This window comes from Podarcis muralis, chromosome 1, assembly GCF_964188315.1.
Source record: "Podarcis muralis chromosome 1, rPodMur119.hap1.1, whole genome shotgun sequence".
Taxonomy (NCBI): Eukaryota; Metazoa; Chordata; class Lepidosauria; order Squamata; family Lacertidae; genus Podarcis; species Podarcis muralis.
Window position 1 is genome coordinate 117462432 of NC_135655.1, and position 15821 is coordinate 117478252.

The 15821-nt window shown below is 45.2% G+C and overlaps 1 protein-coding gene across 1 annotated transcript in view; it reads right to left on the reverse strand.

The window, feature by feature from the left end:
- The window catches only part of MYO3B (myosin IIIB), a 252794-nt gene that overhangs the window by 191661 nt on the left and 45312 nt on the right, over window positions 1-15821 (reverse strand). The window contains exon 7 of the mRNA XM_077917134.1: window positions 985-1050. Coding sequence (XP_077773260.1) covers window positions 985-1050 — 66 coding nt within the window. The remainder of the gene's footprint in view (window positions 1-984; window positions 1051-15821) is intronic.

Here is a 15821-nt window from a genome sequence, read left to right on the forward strand (position 1 = left end):
TTCAAGAAGAAGAAGAAGAAGAGTTTGGATTTGCTATCCCGCTTTATCACTACCTGAAGGAGTCTCAAAGTGGCTAACATTCTCCTTTCCCTTCCTCCCCCATAAAAAACACTCTGTGAGGTGAGTGGGGCTGAGAGACTTCAGAGAAGTGTGACTGGCCCAAGGTCACCCAGCAGCTGCATGTGGAGGAGCGGGGAAGCGAACCCCGTTCACCAGATTACGAGTCTACTGCTCGTAACCATTACACCACACTGGCTTTCAGAACCAGTGGCTCCACTGTAATGTGATACAACAAAGTTGTGTGGGGTCTTTTGTGGCGCTGGCTTTATGCTCGATTTTACGCTGCATCAGACTTGGGAGACTGAGCTGCAACGGTCACTCTCCTAAGGCCTTATGCTCCTGCTTCACAGACCGAGCAATACAGAATCAGGAAGAGGTACTGTATTTTTTGCTCTATAAGACTCACTTTTTCCCTCCTAAAAAGTAAGGGGAAATGTGTTTGCGTCTTATGGAGCGAATGCAGGCTGCGCAGCTATCCCAGAAGCCAGAACAGCAAGAGGGATTGCTGCTTTCACTGCGCAGCGATCCCTCTTGCTGTTCTGGCTTCTGAGATTCAGAATATTTTTTTTCTTGTTTTCCTCCTACAAAAACTAGGTGCGTCTTGTGGTCTGGTGCGTCTTATAGAGCGAAAATACGGAAAATGCGGTATATTAAGGATAAGAACAACAACAGGAGGGTATTCAGACCTATACCTATCAATGGCCAGGAAACTAATTTCAAATGCAGATCACACCACGACCTCTGCGAAACTGTAAAGTTTTCAGCAAGGCAAAAGTTGAGAAGGAATTATGCAATGTAAACAAAAGCTAAAAAGAGCTCCTGTTTGCAGGAAGGAAATTTCATTGCCAAAGGTTTGCCGCATATCATTTTGCGATAACGGCACACAAGGTTAAGCTGCTTAAAATGGAAAAGGGTCGTACTCACTGGGAAATGAAGTGGTTGAATCCTCTGGACCAATTTTCTGGCTGAAACAAAGTAGGAGGAGGGTTCCTGGAAAATACAAATGTTTTATAAGAACAAAACTAGATCAAATGAATTTTCCTACAGCATCTGGGGTTTGACCTGCTGTTTAAAAGCAGGGAGAACAAATAGATTATTCCATCCTTTTGCCACTACTAAAGAAGGTGCAGGGACACATGCCTTGTCTTTCTAAAGTGAACAAGTTTAAGTACAGTGGTACCTTGGTTGTCAAACTTAATCTGTTCCAGGAGTCCGTTCGACTCCCAGAACCATTCAAAAAGCAAGGTGTGGCTTCTGTTTGGCTGCAGGAGCTTCCTGCATTCAACCGGACACCACGTTGGAAGTTCGGATTCCAAAGAACGTTCGCAAACCGGAACACTTACTTCTGGGTTTGTGGTGTTCGGGAGTTGATTTGTTCGTGAGCCAAGCCATTCGACAACCAAGGTACCACTGTATATGTAAACCGGATGAATGATTGCTATTAAGTTGTGGGTGCACATATCAGACGACACAGTGATTCTTCAAACAGCTCTTGTTTATTCACAGGCCAGAACAGAACTGAACTGAAGGGTTCAGCCAGCCTGCTTATATAGAGCTCCAGTATAACATAATTGTAACAACCTTCTGTAACTATCCAATCACTGAACATCACTTTCAATCCCTTATTTGCATATGTGGACCTGAACTATCTACAGTATCCCCCTGCTGGCCCAGGGTGAGAACTTCAGTACATAACAATTGCAATGAAGCATTGGAGTCAAAGATTCCCTTGGTCTGGCAAAGGATGCTTTTGAAGAGAAGGCCTCCTTCCATGAGAGGAAGGCTCTTTTCATGGAAGCACAGGAACCTTTGGATCCACAACCCTATGCAAAGTGGAAAGCAGTACACCTTACAGCAAACAAACCCAAAAGCAAGTAATACAGCAACAGTAGGTGGTTAACAGACCATATAACACTGGTCCTGAAAGACCTACATTGGCTCCCAGTATGTTTCCGAGCACAATTCAAAGTGTTGGTGCTGACCTTGAAAGCCCTAAATGGCCTCGGCCCAGTATACGTGAAGGAGCATCTCCACCCCCATCATTCAACCCGGACACTGAGGTCCAGCTCCGAGGGCCTTCTGACGGTTCCCTCACTGCGAGAAGTGAGGTTATAGAGAACCAGGCAGAGGGCCTTTTCAGTAGTGGCGCCCGCCCTGTGGAATGCCCTCCCAGCAGATGTCAAGGAAATAAACAACAATCTGACTTTTAGAAGACATCTGAAAGCAGCCCTGTTTAGGGAAGTTTTTAATGTTTGAAGTTTTATTCTGTTTTGAATGTTCTGTCGGAAGCTGCCCAGAGTGGTGTTTATTATTAACACAACTTCAGAGTCCCTGCTTGCAAGAACAGGACTGCTGATAAATATAACCCCCCCCCATTCAGTTCAGAGCAATACATCGCAAGGTTTGAAAGCAAAAAAGAGAGAGCAAGAATCAAAAAGGCAGCATAAACTGGAGCAAAGTTAACGAGCAAATGAGAGTTGGGTTTTACCATTTCTACACATCCCATGCGCACACGCACACACAATCAAAACAAATCAAACCACAGTAAAGACATTATGGCTCCGTAATAAATGGCCCATTTTCATTCATCTGTATCTATTCAAAACCATTTCAGCTATCCTATTTCATTGCAGTTTGTCATGTTATCTGAGCTGAATGTGTTATTACTTTTCTCCTTTGGTATAACGCCAGCACAAAATGAGAAGGGAAAATCCAAAATACTTGCAGGATATGCATCATTTATCACATTTACTATTAGGGAAGTAATGTGATGGGTTATATTCAGTGACATTAATGCCTACTCCCATGTTCCATTAAATGCGTTCCGACCACTGGCACCTGCATCACAGAACCAGCAGCAGTGCATACAAATCTCATCAGCAGAGGTTAATTCAGAAAACAGTGAACACAGGAAAACATCTACCTGCAGTTTCTGTTTTAAAAAATCCACGTCGAGGTTAGCAGATTACTATTAAACAAGCGGGTGCTGATGAAGAAGAAGAAGAAGAAGAAGAGTTTGGATTTGATATCCCGCCTTTCACTCCCTTTAAGGAGTCTCAAAGCGGCTAACATTCTCCTTTCCCTTCCTCCCCCACAACAAACACTCTGTGAGGTGAGTGGGGCTGAGAGACTTCAGAGAAGTATGACTAGCCCAAGGTCACCCAGCAGCTGCATGTGGAGGAGCGGAGACGCGAACCCGGTTCCCCAGATTAGGAGACTACCGCTCTTAACCACTACACCATACTGGCTCTCGAGGTCATGAATACACTGTACATTTAAAGCACATGACTTCCTCCAAAGACTCCAGGGAATTTCCCATACTATCTGATACCATTGGTCCATGCTTACTCCTGACAGGTCTCTCCAGTGTCTGGTTATGATGATTCTGGCTGCTGAGAGCAGGTGGGTTATAAGCTCTTTGTGATGTGAGTGGGCATTATTGTCTTGGAAGGTGGAGACTCTCTGTTGAACTCTACCAATCTCTAAGGCAGGCATCCCCAACCTGCAGCCCTCCAGATATTCTGGCCTACAACTCCCATGATCCCTAGCTAACAGGACCAGTGGTCAGGGATGATGGGAATTGTAGTCCAAAACATCCAGAGGGCCGAAGGTTGGGGATGCCTGCTCTAAAGCAAAACCACCATATGAGATCCACCCCCAAGCAAAAGGATGGAAGGAAGGAAATGTAGCAAATGAGATCAACAAAGCCTACCTTTTCCTTTTCTCTACAGTGGTCCCCCTCTGGATGTTTAGCGAAGTGGAAACGTTTTAATCTATTGAGTTTTATGTGTTCTCTGTCATTGAACCTGCCTCCAATGTCACAGCTGGTAAAGCCAAATGGGTCATTTTTTTATTTTATTTTTTAGCCATGAAGGCGAGCGCCATGGTTCAGTGGACACCATTTGTTCTTTCTTTTAAGCTGTGCACCTAATTACAGATCACAGCTAATAGATTTACAATGGGCAACAAAGGAAGAGGGAGGGAGTCACTGCATTGATCTTGAATACTTCTCTGATTGTGAGCTTTTGCGCAGAGAGGGGTGTGGGGGAAATGGGACAAAGCTGGAGGGGGGGAATATTTGATAGGCAAAAAACATACACGGTTTATTTCTTCAATCAATACAGCAATATATTTTCCCCAAGAAAACAACCACAACAACCACCAAGCATGGACAGGTGTGTTACTGGAGGCAGCTGCATTGTTTACAATGGGAGAATTACCGTAGTAGCTGAGCATCAGGCCCAGGAGCTGACTTAGGCAGACAGAAGAGCCTATTGTGAATTTGCTTTGAGGAGTATGGAATGTGGTGGTCAGAGATATGGCCATATGCCAGCAGTTAAAAGGTAAAGGTACCCCTGCCCGTACGGGCCAGTCTTGCCAGACTCTAGGGTTGTGCGCCCATCTCACTCTATAGGCCGGGAGCCAGCACTGTCCGCAGACACTTCCGGGTCACGTGGCCAGCGTGACAAGCTGCATCTGGCGAGCCAGCGCAGCACACGGAACGCCGTTTACCTTCCCGCTGGTAAGCGGTCCCTATTTATCTACTTGCACCCAGAGGTGCTTTCGAACTGCTAGGTTGGCAGGCGCTGGGACCGAACGACGGGAGCGCACCCCGCCGCGGGGATTCGAACCACCGACCATGCGATCGGCAAGTCCTAGGCGCTGAGGTTTTACCCACAGCGCCACCCGTGTCCCCATGCCAGCAGTTACTGGGTCTTAAAATACATCCCACTTGAACTTAAAGCTAGTGTACTAAATGAGCACCTTTTTTAAAAATGGTGGTGGGGGGGGGGAGAGACTAATCATGTGTAATAACGAGACTTTACTACACACCTAATTGCTTGCATTAAGAAATGTAAATTCCTTAAATGGAATTTCATACTCCATATGTTCCCAGATAAAGCATACTGATGCAGAATAGTTAGTTGTTAATCTAAGGGGTCGTGAACACGTTTCATTTTTTTTAATCTCTCGGTGGCTGCTGGCCAAGAGGCAAATGTTGAAATTACCTGTCTTCGTTAACTAAGTTCGTTATCCCTCTTTTTGGGGGGGGGGCATCCTCTGCAGTATCTTTTCCGTTTCCCCATACCTTTTGGCCTTTTGGCACTGGTGGAACGTTCTTGGGAAAGCTTTCGTAGGAAATCTCTATCGTGATGGTAAGGGCATGAAAAAGTGTGCCGGATTTGGAATAGGAGCAAAAGCAGAAAGACGTTACGGATAACTATTTAGGATGTATATAGGATGTATCCTATGTCCTTTTAAAATGAGATCCAGCTCCGAGGGCCTTCTGGCGGTTCCCTCACTGCGAGAAGTAAGGTTACAGGGAACCAGGCAGAGGGCCTTCTTGGTAGTGGCGCCCACCCTGTGGAACACCCTCCCTTCAGATGTCAAGGAAATAAACAACTAACCAACTTTAAGAAGACACCTGAAGGCAATCCTGTTTAGGAAAGTTTTTAATGTTTGAAGTTTTATTCAGTTTTTAGTGTTCTTTTTGGAGTCGCCAAGAGTGGCTGGGGAAACACAGCCAGATGGGCGGGGTATAAATATTTTTATTATTATTAGGGTTATTGTTTTTATCATGATTATATATTTTATGGTTTTGTGTTCTGGTTTTGTTGTGCGAGCCGCCCTGAGGCCTCTGGGTATAGGGTGGTATATAAATTCAATAAATAATTATAATAATAACTAAAAACCTGTCTCTAAACAGCAGGCAGGACTAAGTGAAATTCTGCCAACCAAACACACTGTGTAAGGGATTAGAGATCAAACAGCTGTAGTTCTCAGGTACAGAAATAAGTGAATGGCTTATAATGCCCCAGTCCCATGTCTAACATAAGCATCATAACCATCACCATTTTATCTGCAAGCCATTTTCCCATAGTTAAAACCGTGCTCAGGGTGGCTTGCAACATGAAAATATTTCCATAATACAGGCAACGACCGATTAACATGCATCCGAAAGACGTGCAATCACGCACGTGTCCACAGTGGTAAACACAGAAGTGGCTGAAAACGTCACAAAACACATCACTAAAGGGTCACAACGGGGGTGGGAGAAATGGATGAGAACCACACAGTGGCGTAGCGTGGGTTGTCAGCACCCGGGGCAAGGCAAGTAATTTGCGCCCCCTAACCCGTGGATTTTAGCACTCGAGTCTCTTCCGCGCGCCCCCCCAGATGTTGCGCCCGGTGTGGCCGGCCCCCCCTGCACCCCCCACGCTACGCCACTGGAACCACATCTTTCCAATGAACTGAACGGGGAAGCCAAGCGGAGCTCCATGTATGAACTGAAATTCCCACATTCACAAAGAAGCAAAGGATTTGGAAGGCTTTTTGTGCCTCCTTCTCAGATGTACATTTTCACACTTCATTGTGTCCCCTGAGTGTTCTGGGCCAGCCTGGTATTAAACTGTCACAATCAACGGAGCTTCCCCAAACCCCTTGAGAGACATTTCCATAGTCTTTACAGGTCACACCACTGGGAAATAGTTATTTGCTTCATTTCATCCAGTAATTTGTGGTTATACACACACAACCCAAAAAGGCTCCCTTGGCCTCAGACAGCAAATACGCAAGGGTGAAACCGATGACACGCTTTGCACCAATCTCTTTGCAATAAAAAGCAAAGGCTCTTCCACTTGCCAGGACTGGAAGACTTTCAATCATCAGTGTCGCCTACAGATGTTTCAAGTAAATCGTATGCCGTCATTTCAGGAAAGGATAGCTGTCTCCTGGTGAGATGGGTAAACGAAAAGAAAAATGACTGACCTTCCAAAAGTGGAAGTCAGGTGTGTCTTTTTTCAAAAGTTATTTTTATTGTCAATTAGCAGATTTTTCATTCACAACAGAAAGCGGTATTCTACTTATCTGCTTCTGTATAGGAAATGAGGATACAGAAATTTATTAGATTTATTTTAGGTTAAGTGGGTGGTTTATGCATGGATACCACTGGTTTTACAAATACATATTTGAGTTCTTTTATACATTGAATGCGTATGTGGTTACATTCACATAATTATAAAACGTATTTGTTATCCTAGGGGGCTCCTTCTTGTTCTTATTATTCATACTCCTGATTCAGAAACAAAATTAATTGGACTTTTGTTTACTTTCTCCTTTCCTGAAATGAATGGAGATGGCTATTTGCTGGGCACGGTGAATCATAAGCTTTCATTGTTTTGTCTCTTACAACCTCCACCACCCTCCTCTATGCATTTTTTTAAAAAACCAGGTAAGTATTTTCAATTCTGTCAATGGGTCTGACAACTGGAACATCTAGGAAAAAAAGAGGGTGATTGTGATGTGGTGAGGGCAACACAAGATGCTAAAACAAATCTTTAATCAGGAATGTCTGGCCGGTCTCCAGGACTGAGTAGTTTTCTTGCCACACTGATGAGCTATTTCAACAAATAATTCAATCGCAAAATTATGCAGAAAACATCCGGCATTTTGGGAAGCCATTTACAAATCACTGCATGAATTCGTTAAAACACACACAGAGAGAGACAGCAGTGTGTTTTGATAGCCAAACACAGACATTTGAAGTAATATTGAAGTTGCAAATCATAAGTCTCTTCTAAATTTAGAAGAAGGTATGTGTTGCAATCAGAATATCACATTAGGAGGAAGGGGAAATCATAATCTTTAAGTAACCCGGTTAAGGCTGCAATCCATGTTTACCAGCAAGGAGTATACCCCATTGAACACAGTGGAATTTAATTCAAATTCAATGATTGGGACCACCCTGACTGGCTGCAATCCTATGCACGCCTAGCTAGGAATGAGCAAGACTGGACATAATGGGGGGTTATATTCTTCTGAGTAAACATGCATAGGATTAACCAAGCCATTAAATTATAAAATTAACACAATATGGAGCTACTTGGTGCATGACGGGAAAGTATTCTGCTTGGAAACATCTGGAGTGGCTTTCACATTTTTCCTCATAATCCATGGGCCACTGGATTCAGGAAGATTTTGGCAGCTGCAAGGTCTTTTGCAGAATCTGTCATTTATTCCTGTCAATTTCTTCTCAGTTTTAGTTTCTAGCTAAGGTCAGATGGGGTGGGGTAGTCAGGGAGTGGGGTATGTTTGTGTAGGTGTGTGTGGAGAAGCTCATTTCACAAATGCAGGTGAATAAACCCAGTTAGGATTTCCAGTGGTCAAGCTTCATAACACATATTTAACCTGCTTAACTTTATGGTTTCCCCACAAGCCATTCTGCTTTTTCAAGGAGTTGAGAGGCAATGGGGATTAAAAGCTGTCTACGGCAGCAAGGAAGGAACCTGAATGTCTGCTCCCTTATCATCAATGCGTGTCTTTGTTGCAAATTAATATGTTGCTCTTTTATCCTTTTGTTAGTATCGGCAGGCATGCAAAATACAAGCATTTGCCAAATGGCAAAGCAAGACAAATGAGTTGGGTGTGTTTCTGTGCCCGACTAAAATACATAGTCGTCCAGACAATGCAATTTAGCAGTTAGAATATTGCCATTTCTATTGTAGAATAATGTATGTGGGCTTTTCTTTGTTTAGTGTGAGAAATGACCTTCAGGGACAGCACTTGGCATGTATGATGATATTATTGGGCTACCTTCAGATGTCTTCTAAAAGTCAGATAGTTGTTTATTTCCTTTACATCTGATGGGAGGGCGTTCCACAGGGCGGGCACCACTACCGAGAAGGCCCTCTGCCTGGTTCCCTGTAGCTTCGCTTCTTGCACTGAGGGAACTACCAGAAGGCCCTCAGAGTTGGACCTCAGTGTCCAGGCTGAACGATGGGGGTAGAGACGCTCTTTCAGCTATACTTGGCCAAGGCCGTTTAGGGCTTTAAAGGTCAGCACCAACACCTTGAATTGTGCTCGGAAACGTACTGGGAGCCAATGTAGGTCTTTCAGGACTGGTGTTATGTGGTCTCGGCAAGCCATGCATAGGATCAACACATCTGAGACAGCATAAAATCATAGAGTTGGAAAGGACTCAGAGGATCCTCTAGTCCAGCCTTTCTCAACCTGTGGGTCCCCAGATGTTGTTGAACACAACTCCCATCACCCCTAGCTAGCAAGGCCAGAGCTCAGGGATGATGGGAGTTGTAGTCCAACAACATCTGGGGACCCACAGGATGAGAACAGCTGCTCTAGTCCAACCCAATGCAATGCAGCTGTCCCATATGGGGATCAAACCTATGACCTTTGTATTATCAGCACCATGTTCCAACCGACTGAGCTATCCAGTGGAATATGATGTATGTGTTGGGATACTGTCAGGGAGACAAAGTCCATCATGGCCCCCAAGCCGGCTGCCGGACGTTCCATCGATCTCCCGTAGACACGCAGTATCAGCAATTAGCGACACGAGTTCCAGAATGTAGTCCCACATTCCAGGGCTGGTGCACACTCTTATCAGCAGATAATGCACAGCAGAAGTTGCACGCAGGAGAGCATATTTACAAGTTTATTCAGCGTTGGTCAGAACAAAGAAAAACATGACCGCCTGCTTCAGCGTTCAGGCACGAAGAAGGAAACGAAAGCAAAGACACAACAGAAACATCCTGTGAAACAGGAAATACGCAGGCTGTGACACAAACATCCTGCTCCCTTTAAAGGTGGAACGGAAATATCCTAACATCATGGAACATACATAAGCTAGGAAGGCACACTACAATGGTGTGATCCCATGGGAAGAATCCACACTGGACACTCCTCCCTTGTGAGCTGTGGCTTCCAATTTGCTGGAATTATGCAGGAAGCAGATGTACTGCAGTGGGCTCCCCAAGTGGCCATGTGTGTCTTTTAGCATCCATGTAGCAAATACGCCAGTTTGGACACATTGGACCTGAAAGCTACAGGATTTCTATGCATTGCCACAAAACCAAGTAGGGACTTGCCTGTTTGAATGAGACATCCCAGATCAAATGCCACATGCTTTAAAAACAAACAAACAAACAAAAACACCTCATATCCCTTCATATGCAATGCTTTTTGAAGGAGAGTCATTGCACTCGCATTGGCGGCCAAGTCACTGTACTGAGCAATCCAATCAATGGGCCAGGTTAGAATGATGTTTTAGCAGTCTCTTTAGCCATATGGTTTATAACAGGGGTAGGCAACCTAAGGCCCAGGGGCTGGATGCGGCCCAATCGCCTTCTCAATACAGCCCACGAACGGTCCGGGAATCAGCACGTTTTTACAGGAGTAGAATGTGTCCTTTTATTTAAAATGCCTCTCTGGGTTATTTGTGGGGCCTGCCTGGTGTTTTTACATGAGTAGAATGTGTCCTTTTATTTAAAATGCATCTCTGGTTTATTTGTGGAGCATAGGAATTCGTTCAATTCCCCCCCCCAAAAAAAAAATATAGTCTGGCCCACCACATGGTCTGAGGGAGATAGTGGACCGACCCACGGATGAAAAAGGTTGCTGACCCCTGGTTTATAACCCTCTCCCTACCCCAAGACATTCTCCTGCACTGCAAGCGGAAAAACTGGCTCTGGTTACCTTGGTGATAAACTAAAGCTAAAAATTACACATAATTGTTGCTGATGTCACCGCTCTCTTACTGTTTCCAAGGCTACAAAGTACCTCAATTAATTGTGATGTTTCATTCCATTTCTCCTCTGTACTTGGAGGCCTATCCCCTCTTTTGCTCGGGCAAATTGTTTAGAAGAGGAGGTAATCTATCTAGGCCTTAGCTAATAAGGCATTCATAGCCTCTCAACCATCTTTGGTAATGATGGGGATTTATAAATTGAAAGCAGGGCTTCCTAAATTCTATAGAGCAATTTGATTCCCAGATTACCCCATTCTGTCTCCTACCCTGCAGAAAGAGAAAATCACCATTGCAGAGTCCTAAGAATCTGTTTTCATAAGCAGCTTGGTTTTGTATATGTTTACAAAAGTATAATATAAGCTAGCAGCAAAGGAAACTGCTTTCATTGATGAAAGCAAAATATGGCATATATAAAAGTGTGTTGGGGGGTGTTAGTCCATGTACAGTGGTGCCTCGCAAGACGAAAAGAATCCGTTCCGCGATTCTTTTCCTCTAGCGGTTTTTTCGTCTTGCGAAGCAACCCCATTAGCGGCTAAGCGGAATAGCGCTATTAGCGGTTTAGCGGCTTAGCGGCTATTAAAGGCTTAGCGGCTTGGCTGCTAAAAGGCTATTAGCGGCTTAGCGGCTTAGAAAAAGGGGGGGGAGCGGAAAAAAATGGCGAGACTCGCAAGACGTTTTCGTCTTGTGAAGCAAGCCCATAGGGAAATTTGTCTTGCGAAGCGCATCGCAAACGGAAAACCCTTTCGTCTAGCGGGTTTTCCGTCTTGCGAGGCATTCGTCTTGCGGGGCACCACTGTAGTTCATGAAAGCTTTATGCCAGGGGTCAGCAAACTTTTTCAGCAGGAGGGCGGTCCACTGTCACTCAGACCTTGTGGGGGGCCGGACTATATGGGGGGGGGGAATGAATGAATTCCTATGCCCCACGAATAACCCAGAAATGCATTTTAAATAAAAGCATACATTCTACTCATGTAAAAACACCAGGCAGGCTCCACAAATACCCCAAAGATGTGTTTTAAATAAAAGGACACATTCTACTCATGTAAAAACACGCTGATTCCCGGACCAGCCGCAAGCCGGATTGAGAAGGCGATTGGGCCGGATCTGGCCCCCGGGCCTTAGTTTGCCTACCCATGCTTTATGCCATAATAAAACTTTCATTTAAAAGCATTCAACCTCAGATATCGACCTGGGACCCAGGAAGAGCCCTGCTGAAAGGAAGGCATCAGCTCACATTGGGTTTTTTTTCTATTAAATGGAACCTGGTTGGGAACTTCAGGAGGTCAGAAGGTTAGCATTTTGGCAGCCTGGCTATTCTCCTTCTACTTACTGCAGCTGCTTCGTGGTAATTTATGGGGTTCAGAAAAGTTCTAGGGTGCACTAATATCTTACGCGACAGTAAAGAAATGCATTTGCCACCATCGCTACAGGTTCTTAAGCCTGTGTCTGAAAAGGAACTGTGCCGCTGAGTGAGGATGTAAATGAATTTGCTGCTCCCCAATTTTACGTCTTCAGCTCCAGAATGCAACATGCTACTCCTGGGCAAGCTAACTCGAATTAATTGCTTTTGTAATTCCTTCCTTGCCCATGTAACTGATGGAGTCGTTGATTCCCATGGGGAAAGCGAATTCTCTCTCTCCCTGCCCCCTTCTTTTGCTGTAAAAATGTCCCCAGTCTAGAGGGATATCTCCTGCCCCCTAGCGGCATGGCCTGTAAATCTAACAGGGTCACAAATGCATAGGCAGGCTAGCTCGGCGGGGAATAATTAGTGGCTGTCCACCCTCCACCTCTTAGGTGGTTGGCTGTGTCCTTCATCACTTGGCTGCACTCAGACTGCAAGAGCCTGACCTTGTCAGCACGGAGTGTTCCACCGGAGCAAAACAAAATTGCAGTTACTGTATCCTAGCAGCTTGTGCTCATTTATGTAACAGCTTCTGAAGAGTGGTAATTTATGTAGGAACTGGGTGTCCCAAACAGGGTGTGAGAGTCTACAAGGCAGGAGAAGAGCTACATATAGATTCATACAGCAAGGCCAAAGGGCAGTTGCCCACCTTTCCCAATGGATAAAGGTGTAAATCGGTGAATTCTGCACTATATCTCCATCAATAACACAGAGGCTAGGACTTGCCGATCAGAAGGTCTGCGGTTCGAATCCCCGTGAAGGGGTGAGCTCCCGTTGCTCGGTCCCTGCTCTTGCCAACCTAGCAGTTCAAAAGCATGTCAAAGTGCAAGTAGGTAAATAGGTACCGCTCCGGCAGGAAGGTAAACGGCGTTTCTGTGCACTGCTTTGGTTTCACCAAAAGCGGCTTAGTTATGTTGGGCACATGACCCAGAAAAACTGTCTGTGGACAAATGCCGGCTCCCTTGGCCAGTAAAGCGAGATGAGCGCCGTAACCCTGCAACTGGATTTAACTGTCAGGGGTCCTTTACCTCTACCTTTTTACTTATATCATCGTTGACTCACTTTCTGGCTTTGCTTTACACAATTCAGCAGAAAAGAATATATTTGCTAAAAATGTATGTTTAAAAGCAAACATTGGATACAAAGATACGCTTTGAGCTGGTAAATAAATAAATAAACACTGCTGGGTGGAACAAAACTGTGAAACGAGTTTATTCTAGCCATCACAGGCACCAACTCTAAGGGGCCCAGACCCCATTGGCACCCCCAAAAAATATTCCACCCCCTCGATTGACCATGCCAAGCCACCCTAGCCTCCTTCTTTGCCCCTTGTGTGAGAGTAGAGGTAAGGTGTCTTATCCCCCACAGTCCTCCCTCTCTCCTGGGGTGCCCTTCCTTCTCTTCTCCCCTTGGGCGGCCTTGGCTTGCACCCGGCATCCCACGAGCCCCCTGCCACAAAGGGGACTTGGGCAACACCTGCTGGCTTCCAGGCGGGGAGAGGAGGGGCTGGGGTGTGGGCTGGGCCTATTGCTGACCCCAGTAACCGCCCAGATCAGCCTCTCCGCACCAGCCCGAGCCCGTATAACTGAAATGTGCATAGCCCAATTTGGAAATATGAATTCGGATTTCTCCTCACACTTATCTCTAATACGTGGCTAGCATTATGGGCACAAGAATTCCACTGGGGTTTTAAGGCTAGGGAAGATAACAACAACAACAACAACAACAACAACAACAACAACAACAACAACAACAACAACAACATATTATTTGTACCCCGCCCATCTGGCTGGGTTTCCCCAGCCACTCTGGGCGGCTTCCAACAAAGATTAAAAATACATCAAAATGTCACACATTAAAAACTTGCCTTCAGATGTCTTGTAAATGTCAGGTAGTTGTTTACTTCTTTGACATCTGACAGGAGGGCGTTCCACAGGGCGGGCGCCACTACTGAGAAGGCCCTCTGCTTGGTTCCCTGTAGCTTTGCTTCTCCCAGTGAGGGAACCGCCAGAAGGCCCTCAGCACTGGACATCAATGTCTGGGCAGAACGATGGGGATGGAGACGCTCCTTCAGGTATACTGGTCTCAGATCTCAGATTCCGCCTCCAATCTCTCTCCCCCATGCCAAACCTTTACAGTGGTACCTCAGGTTACAGACACTTCAGGTTACAGACTCTGCTAACCCAGAAATAGTACCTCGGGTTAAGAACTTTGCTTCAGGATGGGAACAGAAAGCATGCGGTGGCAGTGGCGGTGGCGGGAGGCCCCATTAGCTAAAGTGGTACCTCAGGTTAAGGACAGTTTCAGGTTAAGAACGGACCTCCAGAACGAATTAAGTTCTTAACCCGAGGTACCACTGTATCTCTAAACACATTGCAGAATTCATTATTGCAAATAGATCCATCTACCTAGTTAAGATTGTCAGAGGCAAGTATCAGGAGGTGAGCTCTGCCACTCTCAAACTCCACACATGCTGAATTCACTCAGGGTTGGAGTGCACTGTAGGGACGCTGTTTTTCCCCATGGGGCTTGAACTGGGTGTTCTGCAGATGCACCCCTCCCTTATTTGCCATGCCACTGGGCTCGCTAACCAGAGAAAAGAAGTCCAGAGAGTTCAAGGCAGAACACAGACCAGACAGCATCAACTAGAATTGTCATGAAGCTGGAAGTCACGTGACCCAAGAGAACCAATCTCACTGTTGCTAAACCCACAGCACTCTCCAAGTCTGGGCAATTTGTTGACAAGATTAACCAGTTGACTTGCCCAGTGCACTTAAAGCTTATTTAGCAGCAAACCCAGAAAGCAGGCAATGCTCTGGACTCTGCTGCACACAGAAAAGGAACTGTCTGCATTCTTTATTCTATTTGTTCATGCACTAATTCAATTTTGTTTGGTCTCCATACAAAGTTGGTCTGAGACCTACAATGCTTGTTGTTCTGTCAAGTCTGTACACAACAACCAGGACGCAATCCTTTTAATTATATTCATCAAAAAGAAGGGCAGAAGTTACATGAACAAGGCTGGCTTGCGTAACTGATCGCGAGAAGGAAACCTAGTATTTAAAGCAAAGGCTAAGGTTTGATTTCTCTCTTCCCCCTCCCCCAATAAACACACACATTCCATGTCATCAAAATAGATTTTGGGGCCTAGCTCATAAATCTCCCAAACAGGGACTTCCATTGCCTAAAGGTAAAGATAAATCATACTGTGAAGACACTCAACCATGAAATGATTCTGTTAACATGTCATCTGTCTAGAATATATTTTCAAATCTTCAATAGAAGGGTCTAAATTATGAAGGTGGTCAGATCTAGCAAATTTGACAATTGGGGGTTTGATATTTTTAACCTCATCCATCTCTGTGTGTATGCCTGCACATATAAACACCTCTCAGTGTATGCTTGCACATACAAGCAAATGATTATCCAGTGCTGAACTGACCCTTTAAAAGAAAAATAGGGTAAATAAATTCTTCAGTGTTTATCTTGTGCAAAGCAATACATCAGGGAGATAAATATATTTTTCAGCTGGGATATACTTGTGAAATTTTTAGGGAAAGGGTTAATGACTGAGGTATACAAAAGTGATGGAGTGAATAAAAGCAACATTATGTTGCAGTCGCGGGTGGCGTTGTGGGTTAAACCACAGAGCCTAGGACTTGCTGATCAGAAGGTCGGCGGTTCGAATCCCCACGACGGGGTGAGCTCCCGTTGAGCTCCTGCCAACCTAGCAGTTCAAAAGCACCTCAAAGTGCAAGTAGATAAATAGGTACCATTCCGGCGGCAAGGTAAACGGCGTTTTCTTGTGCTGCTCTG